Source organism: Anguilla rostrata, chromosome 12, assembly GCF_018555375.3.
Source record: "Anguilla rostrata isolate EN2019 chromosome 12, ASM1855537v3, whole genome shotgun sequence".
NCBI classification, from domain to species: Eukaryota; Metazoa; Chordata; class Actinopteri; order Anguilliformes; family Anguillidae; genus Anguilla; species Anguilla rostrata.
Genome location: NC_057944.1, coordinates 35,391,062 through 35,404,080, shown reverse-complemented (window position 1 = coordinate 35,404,080; position 13,019 = coordinate 35,391,062). Strand labels below are relative to the sequence as shown.

The 13,019-nt window shown below is 37.1% G+C and overlaps 2 protein-coding genes across 4 annotated transcripts; both read right to left on the bottom strand.

The window, feature by feature from the left end:
* Positions 1-218: 218 nt before the first annotated feature.
* On the bottom strand, positions 219-12,819 carry LOC135236597 (putative gustatory receptor clone PTE01). Of its 3 annotated transcripts, none has more exons than XM_064303065.1 (2): positions 12,682-12,808; positions 219-2,538 (listed from the first exon to the last, which is right to left on the bottom strand). In XM_064303065.1, exons 1-2 carry the CDS (start codon positions 12,797-12,799, stop codon positions 1,589-1,591), a joined length of 1,068 nt encoding a protein of 355 aa, XP_064159135.1. In that variant the 5' UTR covers positions 12,800-12,808; the 3' UTR covers positions 219-1,588. The 3 variants fall into 3 exon arrangements, with proteins under 3 accessions (XP_064159135.1, XP_064159136.1, XP_064159134.1); XM_064303066.1 differs by lacking the exon at positions 12,682-12,808 and adding an exon at positions 4,338-4,421; XM_064303064.1 differs by lacking the exon at positions 219-2,538 and adding an exon at positions 11,206-12,281 and having other exon boundaries at positions 12,682-12,819.
* Positions 5,742-8,664, bottom strand: LOC135236695 (olfactory receptor 2D2-like). Its single transcript, XM_064303184.1, has 2 exons — positions 8,622-8,664; positions 5,742-7,957 (listed from the first exon to the last, which is right to left on the bottom strand). The coding sequence occupies exons 1-2, from the start codon at positions 8,662-8,664 to the stop codon at positions 6,981-6,983; spliced, it is 1,020 nt and encodes a 339-aa protein (XP_064159254.1). The 3' UTR covers positions 5,742-6,980.
* Positions 12,820-13,019: the final 200 nt, after the last annotated feature.

Below are 13,019 nucleotides of genomic sequence, written 5' to 3'. Positions count from 1 at the left end.
GAATAAACTATAATAATAATAAATCATATTTAAAAAAATATAATAATAATAACAATAACACCAATAGTAATACATTTTATTCGTGCTGTGCTTTTCAACATCCAAAACATTGGATGCACAGATTTCATCCTTTCATGTGACACATACACTTTCTTTTCAGATGGTTAGATGGGAAAACACAGGGCCAAGTTATATAAAATAATTTAGGAAACTTTGGGTAGCATTGTTTTGGAATAGAGATTGTGTGAGCTAAGATTGCCAATATTGTTTGTTGTAATTTGGCCTCATTTTGATATCAACACTTTCAACAGCAGGCCTTGATTTTTCAAGTTTTAATGACTGATAGACAGCCCTTTGTATGTGTGAGTAACTTGCCATTTTTGTATGTTGAAATGGAAACATGCTTTTGTTGAGATGCATTTCCACAGAGAAAGAGATGCTTAAATCCAGCTCTGTACCTGGTGAGTTTCTGAAGTAACCTATGTGTATTGGGTAACTGGCTTTCCTTAAGCTTTCCTCAGAATTCTCTCCAGGGTTTCTACTGTTGTGCCAACTACAAGTCCCAGGAGAACCTGTCCTGCTCCTCCACAGAGGATGCTAATTGGTTCAGGAATCCAACAGATAAACTCACACTGTGAATTTGTGTGTGACGGGAGTTGACATTTTATTGACTGTATTTGGAACCTGAGAGAAACTGGGATCTGAAGGAAACAGCACCTTAATAACTGAAAAAAAACTTTTTTTCTTTCTTTTTTGTAGAATTTTTGCTGTGTGTTTACATAAATTATATTATTGGTTCTATTTTTAAGAAAGCAAAGCCAGCACTGGAGGAAAAAAAAAAAAAAAAAAAAAAAAAAAAAAAAACAGGCACTGGACGTGGCCAAAGAAAGACTGTCTGAAAAATTGGTTCATTTTCACTGTTTTATTGTCACAAAAACATGCAGTGTGTAGCTGGGCTGGGAACGCCATTGTAATAGTTTAGAGGCGTGAAAAAGACGATGGTAAAAGTGCCACTCCAATCAGCCTGCAGTCCCCTTACAAGAGCATACTCATAAGAACATTGTCTCATACAAGCAAAGGAGTTTACATTGTCGTTTAAAAATGCTACAGTACATGACATTACTGATATCTAGCAGATTCTCTTACCCAGAGCAATTTACACAATTTTTGCATTTAGTGTCCATTCATACAGCTGGATATATACAGACACAATTTAAAGTTAAGTATCTTGCTCCAGCAATTACCTTCCTTAGGCATTATACTTCACTCTCCCTGTCATACTACGTTATTATTGTTTAATTGCTGATACACAAGTCATTAACTACTGGTGGAATTTTCCAAACTGAACAAAGGAAAAAAAAAAACACTTTTAGAAAGAAAAGTCTCAAAGACATGCAAAATGGCAAAGATTTCAGTTTAAGCCTGTTTAAAATGTCCCAAGACCACTGACTTAGGTATGGGTGCACGATGACAGGACATGTGAAAGAAAAATATATCCTGTGTGTTTCACAACATAAATCTAAACAAAAGAAGAATAAAAAGATTATTGGGGAATAAACAGGGTATGTAAACAAGAGAAACCCTTTGGTCACATTAAAACCTTGATGTGGAAGTGTTTTTGAATAGCAGTCTTCAGCTCTTTGTTTCTCAAGCTGTAAATGATGGGGTTCGCAAACGGAGTCAGTAAACAATTCATGATGGAGATCAAGATGAGAACATTCGGATGAACATTTTTTACCGTGGAACTTATATAGACACACATATGTGCAAAATAGAACAGGATTACAATACTGAGATGTGAGGAGCAGGTGGAGAAGGCCTTTTTACGGCCATCTACAGATTTTATTCTGCAAATTGATAAAATGATTTTAGTGTATGTCCAAACAATTACAGTCATTGGAGCAACAGTTATTGCCAGAGCAGATGCTAGCGCCAAGAATAGCAGGAATGTTGAGTCTGAACAGGACAGTGCAATAACAGGAGGGAAATCACAAAACCAGAACATGATGTGGCTCCCACAGAAAGATAATTGAGATGCAAGTAGTACATTATAGGAGGAAATGAGTATACCTGCTATCAAGGTGCACATTGCAAGTAAAGCACATGTTCTGGGAGTGATGATGTCATTGTAGCGCAGAGGATTACAGATGGCCACGTAGCGGTCATAAGCCATGACACCAAGCAGAAGACTCTCAACTGATTGAAATGACAAATAGGTGTTCTGCTGCAAGAAGCACCCTGAGTAGGAAATGGCAATGTCATTCAGTAAGCCCACAGATATGAACTTGGGGAGAACGCTGGTTGTGATGATGATGTCTGCCATGGAGAGATTGCCGAGGAAAATATACATGGGTGTGTGCAGCTTGGTCTCCAGCATCACTACAATGCAAACCACACTGTTACCAATAACTACTAGAAGGTAGACCACCAGGAGGAGAACAGAGAGCTCTGTGTAGACGTGTTTGAGTCCCAGCTCTCCACCAGCAATGAAGAACTGTTGGGTGTGGCTTTGGTTGTAGTCCAGCCATTGATTGGCATCTGAAAAGTAAAGTTATGGAAGTGGTGGAAAAGACGCTATAAATGGTCGAAAGTAGGCTATTTTAAATGTATTTAGTTAAATTCCAGAATTGAATTGCTTGAAACCTGAAAGGAATTGAGAAAGAAATAGAAAACAACTATTGTAAATAATATGAAATGTTAAAGGTGGGGCAATGTAAAGAAAAGAGAAATGACAAAAAAACAACCTGACGGACTAGATATGAAAAATTATTCCATCATATTTTCACAATACATAACTGAGCATGTGACATATAAATATGTAAGAATACTGTAAATAGATTGCGGTTGGTTGGATTATTTGGAATTTAATATTAGATTTCAGCGAATTTCCTAAATTAAATAATTCGGTTTTCTTTTTATATATAGATACAACATTTCTAAGAGTCATTTCTGTTCTCAAAAACATTTAAAAACGTTTGTATAATTCTATTTTATTAGCATAATTTTAGTATTTCTTCACCGCAGCACATTTTCAAAATTTGCCGTTTCCCTCAGTAATCACAGAGGTCCACATTCAGCAATAAACTTTAGCGTCTGTAGGTCTGTAAATGCACATTTTGGTGTTTAACAAGATAATTAAGCAGCCTCTCCTTCTCCTCATTGGTTAAATTGGTGCAATACGGTCACGCAATTTTTGCGCGATTGTCTTCACCCCATTCAAAATGTAGGACCGCTCGAGAGTACTGTAGGAAATGAAAAACAGCCTTTGAATGAGACCGCTTAAACGTTTAAACAGCCACGTGATCGCAGGTATTATTTAACTCTATGAAAAGGCGTAGAAATGATTTCGAACATGGCAGCTGATATTAATACAAGCAGAATAAATAATTGGGGCAGCCGATGACTGCGACAAGAAAGAGAAAGAGAAAAGTGTTATCAGCACGCAAATTCTTGACATTTATAAAGAAAGAATCTTTAAGCCGTAAATGCTTATGGAATGGAAATGGTTTGCACCCTAGCTCAAATGATTATGATTTGCTATAAAACGTTTGTCAAAATGTACCAGTTTTAATCACATGGATCCTTTAATTGAAATACTTAGTAATAGTGAGTTACAGTATACTAATGCTAATTGTACTTAGTTTATAGGTCATTATATGATAACCCAAAATCACTGCAGCGGTTGCCTGTACGGAGTCCATCAGAACATAATACATGTTTGCTATCAGAAATATAGGCTGCGTCTCGCGAATCATATTCAGGAACCGCGTACTATTTTTCACTTCATATATATCTCATTCAGATCATAGATATCTCATTCAGAAATTTTGCATTTCTTCCTACGTCCCGTATTAAATTGCGGATTACACACAGGTTAGAAACGTCAGAAATCCAGCATGCCGCTATATACAAAAAAAAAAAAAAAAAAAAACTGCGGCTGTGTTAATTGAAACAGTTAACGCATAATTCGTAAATATCCGTAATGGAATAAATGAAAATAAATGAAAATCAAAAAGGATGCAATAAAGCTAATATCCCTACATACTTTCCCGCTGTATTTTATGTGCATAAAATATTTTGGCATATGTTAAAATAACATTAACATCGCACAATAAATTAGTAAAGTAAGACCAGATCTAGCTAGGAAATGGTACATTATGAAAGCCAATAATAATAATAATAATAATAATAATAATAATAATAATAATAATAATAATAATAATAATAATTATAATAATAATAGTGAATTAAATAATTTTATAAAAACGAAACAGTCTGAGTAGCTACACATATTTGCAAATAACAGTTACATTCTATTTTCCCAAATGTTGTGTTACCTCCCTTTGCTTCCGTCTTGCCTACACGCCAGGCCTGGAACATTCTACCAGCGTCCTGAGAAGCTACCGTTGTTACACTCGTGGCCCAAGTCAGCCCTTATAAAGAGTGCCTGTGTGTAGAAACGCCCCCTTTAAAGAACGTGCACTTCTGTGCAGGGGTGCACAACTCCGGTCCTGAAGGCTCGTCCGCGTGCTGAGTATTGTTCCAACCAATTGCTCGTAGTTTTTGTCTTCTGAGAGCTCTAAAAACTACGCTGGTTCACGCCTGTGCTCGAGCGAAGAAAAATCTTCAGGATACACTTGCTGTCAGCAGTTGCAGCTGGGGCTTCTACGAATGTCAGATCAAGATGTGATTGAGGTTTCAGAAGTATGTCAGATATAGAGCATTTGAAAGCAGTGATTCATGCTTTTTAAAAGCAGATATTGATTCATGTCAGCATTAGGAGGCCTTCCACATTAGAGACATTTTTTACACTCTGTGAAAAAGGGCAAGTTTGTGTTATATTTCTATTTAATAATACAAATTTAATATGAAATAACAACGACAACAGTAATAGTAATAATAATAATATAATACTAATAATAAAAACAATAATTTATCTTTCTTCTTATTCTTCTTCTTCTTCTTCTTATTATTATTATCGAAGTATTTTCAAATGCATTCACACATGAAACACTTTGCATTTGATTGATTTAAATTATTTTAATGGAAAACCAAATACTTTCACAAATAGTATTTAAAAATACATTCCTTTAAGTACTTTCATTGGAAACCAAATACTATTTTCAAACAGTATTTAGAGCCTTTTAAAAATACATGAAAACACAAATACGATTTGAAAATATTTTGAAATATTTCAAATACATACCAAATCATTTGATTAAATTAATTATAATTCATTATAAATAATTAATGTATGAATGTACAATGATAATAACATTATTATTATCATTGTCTTTAAAACCAGGGTTTAATTATCTCAGAACGCTATATAGTCAGTGGCCTGGCAAACTCTTTGAAAAGCTGATGTTGTTGAATTGCAACATGCAGTCCTATGCAGGGGTCTGATCTGGAAGGCATTCCTCCAAGTGAAATTTGTGACTGAAATTTAGGAGGGCAGGGAAAATACTAACTAGGATGTAGCAAAATTCTACCTAAAATGAGGCAAACGGACACTAATTGGTTGTGTGGAATATTTATATTTAAAAATATATATTTAATATATAACATACTTAGCATTTCTTCCCACTGTAAAACACTTTCAGATTGCTATGCAATGAAAGGTGCTTTATAAATAAAATATTTAATGCATTAGCATTATTGAAAAAAATTATAGATATTGAAGATATAATTAAAGATATATAAAGATATTGAAACATTTTATAATCTATGGACAAAAACAACGAAAGTTGAAACAGTTCTCAAAGGAAATACACTGAATAAGAGCCTAATGTTACCATGTGATAATGATTTTTATGGAAGACTTTAAAGTTTGAGAGTAAGCAAAGTCCCTTCTCTGGCACATCTGAACACAATCAGGTAAAGCATCAACAATGAAGCATTTTTCTTCAACATTTTTGAATGTCCCATTGCCCCATCAGTTTCAGTACTTTGAATAACCAAAAACCAGTTTTAACCCAGAGAAAAAAGATGTGGTACCAGTAATGGGAGACGCAGTGTGACAGAGAATTGCATACTATGGATGGTTTATGGGAAATCAAACTTTAATTGCAAAACATGCATCACCCTGCCCTATATCTGACCAAAAAAAAAAAAAAACCAGAGACCTTCTCTTTCATTGCAATAAATAAATAAATAAATAAACAAACAAACAAACATTTTGTAGTGGTGCATTGGGTAGCATGGTTGCATCACAGCAATAAGATCCTAATTGGATCAAATCCAGGCCGGGGCCTTTCTGAGTAGGGTTGTCATGTTCTCCCAGTGTCTGCGTGGATTACCACTGTGTAATCCAGTTTCCTCCCACAGCCCAAAGACACGCAGGTTAGGTTAAGAGTCTAAATCGCCCCTAGGTGCGAGTGTGTGAGTGAATGGCGCATGCGCCCTGTGATGAACTGGCCACCTGCCCCGGGTGCGTTTACCCAATGCGTGCTGGGATGAGCTCCAGCACCCCCGGCAAACGCTGACCAGGCATAAGCGGGTTTGATAATGGATGAACGAATACATCTAAATTGGATCTAACTTAGTTATCTAACTTTAGAGAGCTTTCAATTTTTGGTTTTCACTATACCTGCAAGAACAACAGCAGGAGCAAAAACAACAACAACAACAACAACAACAACAACAACAACAACAATATATAGTTATGCTATATTTGCAGCTGAAAACACTACTACATGGTAATAAACAACATGGCTTTTGTTATGTCTGTGTAAAGCTTTATATTATTAAAGTCACCAAAGAGCAAAAATGTTGGATAATGTACCAGAAAATATTTTTTTTTACCCAAGTCTCTAGAACATTCACAGGAGTATGAGTGTGATGCTCAAAAACAAAAACAAAATAACAATAATAATAATAATAATAATAATAATAAACAAACAAAAAAAAAACATGGGCTATTTGTTTCACAGTATACAGTACATGAATATAAATTAGATTGAAGACATTTAGGGGAGAATTTACAAGGGGTGTGAGTGAGAGAAACATGTGAAAACCTGACTGATGTAGAAGCGTTTTCGAATAGCGGTCTTTAACTCTTTATTTCTCAAGCTGTAAATGATGGGGTTCGCAACAGGAGTCAGGAAACAGTTCATGATGGAGATCAAGATGAGAACATTCGGATTAATATTTTTTACCGTGGAACTTATATAGACACAAAGATGTGCGAAGTAGAACAGGATTACAATACTGAGATGTGAGGAGCAGGTGGAGAAGGCCTTTTTACGGCCGTCTACAGATGTAATTTTTAATATTGCGAAAATTATTCTACCGTATGTCCAAATAATGACAAACGCAGGGATCATAATTACTAGTAAAGCAACCCCTAGAGCTGCGAACAGTAGGTATGTTGTGTCCATACAGGACAGTGCGACAACAGGAGGGAAATCACAAAACCAGAACATGACGTGGTCCCCACAGTAAGTTAACCTTGATGCATATATTGTAACAGGAAGGGGCATCAAAATTCCAACAATCCAAGCAAAGACTGAGAGTATAACACATATCCTGGGAGTGATGATATCGTTGTAGCGTAGAGGATTGCAAATTGCCACATAGCGGTCATAGCCCATAATAGCAAGCAAAACACCCTCAGTAACCTGAAATGCCAAATAGGTGACCTGCTGCAAGAAGCAGCCAGAGAAAGAAATGGCAATATCATTCAGTAGGCACACCGATATCATCTTGGGGAGAACGCTGGTTGTGATGATGATATCTGTTAGAGAGAGACTGCTAAGAAAAATGTACATGGGTGTGTGCAGTTTGGTCTCCAGCACCACCGCAAAGAAAACCATTAAGTTAACAATGAGCACTAGAAGGTAGACCACCAGGAGGAGAACAGAGAGCTCTGTGTAGAAGTGTTTGAGCCCCAGCTCTCCCCCTGCAATGAGGAACTGTTGGATGTGGCTTTGGTTGTAGTCCAGCCGTTGATTGGCATCTGAAAAGTAAAGTTATCCACGGTTTAAAAAGGATGCTGTAAATGGGATAGCATATTAGTATAAATTCTGTAAAGTAGACAAATAGAGTAACAACAACAACAACAACAACAACAACAACAACAACAATAATAATAATAATAATAATAATAATAAGAAGAAGAAGCAGAAGACAAAAAAGAAGTAGGAGAAGAAGAAGAAGAAAAAAAGACAAAGAAGAAAAAGAACAAGAAGAATAAAAACAATAACAACAACTACAACAGATTTGATAGCCCAGATATGACAGCTCTTCCAGGTTCAGACATTCTATCACCTTTCCCCAGTCAGTAAATGAACATTCAGGGTGCATAAACAGAAAATAACCTTTTTTGTGCAAATTTGAAATAAAATTTCAGGTTTGTCATTTGAGCCTTTCTTTAATGCCCCATATGAAAAAGAAATATATACATAAAAGTGGTGTGAAATACATAAATGAATAACATGCATTATATATTAAATGTACTGTATGTATTGAATGTAAGCACATTTATCTATAAAATGTCATAAATATACAAAAATGGCCAATTTTAAATAAATAAATAAAAAAATAAAAAAATATATATATATGTACAGCAATATAAACGATTGTAATACCCAGCCAATTAAAGTGTTGTTAGTAACACTTACTTTGCGTTTGTGCGGTCGTTCCGTTGGCTCCTCGAGCTCTCATCTTGCCTGCTCGTCTGACCTGCAACTTTCTCTCCCAGGGTTCTGTGAGGCTGCTCGTTTTAACAGAGTTCCTCATCGAAGTCGGTCCTCACAGGAAGCATCTGTGTCTATGACTGGAAAAGCCCCCTTTATTGAACTTACTTTAGAGGGGGTCATGGGAGCTAATTATACAGGGTGACACCCATGAAGCACCAATTAAAGCACCAAATGAAGTGCCCCGCTCCCCCCCCCCCCGCCCCCATTAGCATCCAGTGTTTCATGAACAGTACAGTATTTGTAAACATGTATTAGGAAAGTGTTCTAGACACGGAACAATTAGATGATCATCATTATTATTTTGGTTGATTAAACAATGGGGGGGGGGGGGGGTTATAGCCTGAAAGTGCAGCAGTGCTGAACCTGCATGTTGTGGATCAGGCAGGAGACAGATCGAGCTGCCTGTGCAGAGCTGACGCCATACCTTGCAGTGTAGACTCTGTAGTTTTGTTCATGTAGTCTTTCTACAGACAGTAGTCACTGCCACATCCACGCTTGCCTCCTGAAGAGTGTTTCTGATCTGTTGGACAGGTGTTTGGAGGTTTTTATTTTTGTCCATTACGGTGAGAATTATTTCATCAATAACAGAAGACATCTCCCTGGGCCTACCAGGCCCTTTCAGATTACTGAGCTCACTAGTGCTCTCTTTCTTCTTAATTATGATCCAAACTATTGATTTTGGCAAGCCTAAGGTTTGGTCAATGTGTCTGAATATTTGTTTACTGACCGCTCTTTCTTTGGCACAACTCTGGTCTACATGCTGACAAATGCCAATAACAGACTCCAAAGGGAGTCAACAGCCTGAAGTTAAGACAAGATACTGAAAGGTCATTTATACATACACTCAGGAAGCAGCTGAACGCACCTAACTGATTAGGAACACCTGTGAAGCTATTTGTCTCAGACTTTATCGTGGCCTGAAATGGTAGTGGTAGTGCTGTAATTTCTACACAGTGAAACCAAAATGTATATAAATACCCTATAAGGAAAGCTAAGAACCTGCACTTTAACCACATGTGAATTGTTTTATCATGAATGTAAAATTGTGGAGTACAGAGCCAAATCAAGAAAATATGTCTTTGTCCCAAACATAATGGAGGGCAATGTATTTTTATGTATTATTATTATTAAAATAATATATATTATGAAGGCTAAAAAAATATTGAAATGCTTTATAATCTATGGACAAAAACACTTTAACTTAAAACAGGTCACAAAGGAAATATATTGAATAAGAGCGTACAGTTACCATTTGAAAGTGATTTTCATGGATGACTTTAAAGTTTGGGAGAAAGCAAAGTCCCTTCGCTGGCACATCCAAACATAATTATGTAAAGCATGTACAAAGAAGCATATTTGGGACTTAACTCCTTTTTCTGATACATTTACCCTTATTCAAACCTTTTTCTTCAACATTTTTGAATGTCACATTTCTACCCATCAGTTTCAGTACTTTGAATAACCAAAATCCAGCGTTAAGCCAGAGAACAAGTGATATGGTACCAGTAATGGGAGATGCAGTGTGACAGAGAATTGCATACGATATATGGCTTATGGGAAATCAAACTTTAATAGCAAAAATGCAGTACCATCTCCAATTTCTGACCAAAAAACCATAGATTCTTTCTTTCAATACAATAAATAAATAAATAATCATCACTCCCCCAATCGCTCCCTCAAGAAATAAAATTTAGTCCCAGACATGACTGTAAGTTTTGGCTTGGCTTGGTATGTTTTTTTCATTATTTAACTGATGAATCACCATTAACAGCATTGCAGTTTTAGCTACAAGCTCCCCGTGAGCAGTACTTACTGTATGTAGTGTATAACTGTCAGGTTCAAAGTTAGTTATCTAACATTGGTGAGCTATCCATTTTTGTGTTTTTCACTATACCTGTAGGAACAACAGCAGCAGCAAAAACAACAACAACAACAACTAATAATAATAATAATAATAATAATAATAATAGTAATAACAATGGGTGGCATGGGGGTGCAGTGGGTAGCACTGTCGCCTCACAGCAAGAAGGTTGTGGGTTTGAATCTCGGCTTGGGGCCTTTCTGTGTGGAGTTTGCATGTTCTCCCCGCGTCCGCGTGGGTTTCCTCCGGGTACTCCGGTTTCCTCCCACAGTCCAAAGACATGCAGGTTAGGCTAATTGGAGACTCTAAATTGCCCATAGGTATGACAGTGTGAGTGAATGGTGAGTGAATGGTGTGTGTGCCCTGCGATAGTTTGGCGGCCTGTCCAGGGTGTATTCCTGCCTCTCACCTAATGTACGCTGGGATAGACTCCAGCACCCCCTGCGACCCTGACCAGGATAAGCGAGTATAGATAATGGATGGATGGATAGATAGATGGATGGATAATAACAATGCTACATGTGTAGCTGAAAACACTGCTGAATGGTGATAAAAATTAAGATGGCTTTTGCAATGACTGTGTAAAGCTTTATATTATTAAGGTAACCAATGTTGGATGTGCCAGAAAATATATTTCTTTGCCAAGTCCCTAGATTATTCACAAAAAAATGAGTGAGATGCTGAAAACAAAGGGCCTATATGTGTCACAGCATAAACTGAGATACATAAGACTGACAAAAATATTTACTGGGGACGTAAACGAGAGAAACTTATGAAAACCTCATTGATGTGGAAATGTTTTAGAATAGCGGTCTTTAACTCTTTATTTCTCAAGCTGTAAATGATGGGGTTCGCAAATGGAGTCAGTAAACAGTTCATGATGGAGATCAAGATGAGAACATTCGGATGAACATTTTTTACCGTGGAACTTATATAGACACAAAGATGTGCGAAGTAGAACAGGACTACAATACTGAGATGTGAGGAGCAGGTGGAGAAGGCCTTTTTACGGCCGTCTACAGAAGACATTTTTAAAACTGCAAAAATTATTTTACTGTATGTCCAAATAATGACAGATCCTGTAACCACAATTACTAGTAAAGCAATCCCTAGAGCTGTGAACAGCAGGATTGTTGTGTCCAAACAGGACAGTGCGATTACTGGAGGGAAATCACAAAACCAGAACATGAGGCGGGTCCCACAATAAGGTAACCTTGATGCGTATATTGTATGTGGAATCATCGTTAAAAATCCGGCAATGCAAGCAAAGACTGAGAGTAGAACACACATCCGGGGACTGATGATATCATTGTAGCGTAGAGGATTGCAAATTGCCACATAGCGGTCATAGCACATTAAAAGAAGCAAAATGCCCTCAGTAACCTGAAATGTCAAATAGGTGATCTGCTGCAAGAAGCAGCCGGAGAAAGAAATGGCAATATCATTCAGTAGGCACACCGATATCATCTTGGGGAGAACGATGGTTGTGATGATGATATCTGTTAGAGAGAGACTGCTGAGGAAAATGTACATGGGTGTGTGCAGTTTGGTCTCCAGCACTACCGCAAAGAAAACCATAAAGTTACTAATGAGCACTAGAAGGTAGACCACCAGGAGGAGAACAGAGAGCTCTGTGTAGAAGTGTTTGAGCCCCAGCTCTCCCCCTGCAATGAGGAACTGTTGGACGTGGCTTTGGTTGTAGTCCAGCTGTTGATTGGCATCTGAAAAGTAAAGTTAACCAAGTTTTAAAAAGAATGCTGTAAATGACACAAAATATTTAAAAAATAATAGTATAAATTCTGGAAGGATGTAAGGAAGACTAATAGAATGCAGAGTGTAGCAAGAGCCGGAAGAATAATAATAAGAAGTCTAATAATCCTAGCAAAACAATGCAGGTCTTTTGCAACCATGGAGCTTGCCCCAAAATAATAACAATTTAAATAATACCAATAATAATAATAATAAGAAGAAGAAGAAGAAGAAGAAGGAGAAGAAGAACAATAACTACCTCAACAGATATGATAGCCCACATATCTCCCCCAGTTGTTTTTTTTGTTTAAAATTTAGAAACATAATCAATTCTAATACCCAGCCAATTAAAGTGTTGTTAGTAACACTTACTTTGCGTTTGCTCGGTCGTTCCGTTTGCTCCTCGTGCTCTCATCTTGCCTGCTCGTCTGACCTGCAACTTTCTCTTCGAGGGTTCTGTGAGGCTGCTCGTTTTAACAGAGTTCCTCATCGAAGTCGGTCCTCACAGGAAGCATGTGTGTCTATGACTGGAAAAGCCCCCTTTATTGAACTTACTTTAGAGGGGATCATGGGAGCTAATTATACAGGGTGACAGCGACGAAGCACCAATTAAAACTATGTGTAACAAGTACTCATGCATGTTTACAAACCAACATGCCCCCCCCCCCCATTAGCATCTAGTGTTTCATGAACAGTACAGTCGGGAATTT

What these genes read in the sequence shown, in the direction of transcription:
- LOC135236695 (XM_064303184.1), bottom strand. Translation starts at nt 8,664, where the DNA reads ATGAGAGCTCGAGGAGCCAACGGAACGACCGCACAAACGCAAA. An exon ending in AACGACCGCACAAACGCAAA is followed by an intron (nt 7,958 to 8,621) that starts GTAAGTGTTACT and finishes TTTACTTTTCAG; the next exon opens with ATGCCAATCAACGGCTGGAC.
- LOC135236597 (XM_064303064.1), bottom strand. Translation starts at nt 12,799, where the DNA reads ATGAGGAACTCTGTTAAAACGAGCAGCCTCACAGAACCCTCGAAGAGA. An exon ending in AACGACCGAGCAAACGCAAA is followed by an intron (nt 12,282 to 12,681) that starts GTAAGTGTTACT and finishes TTTACTTTTCAG; the next exon opens with ATGCCAATCAACAGCTGGAC.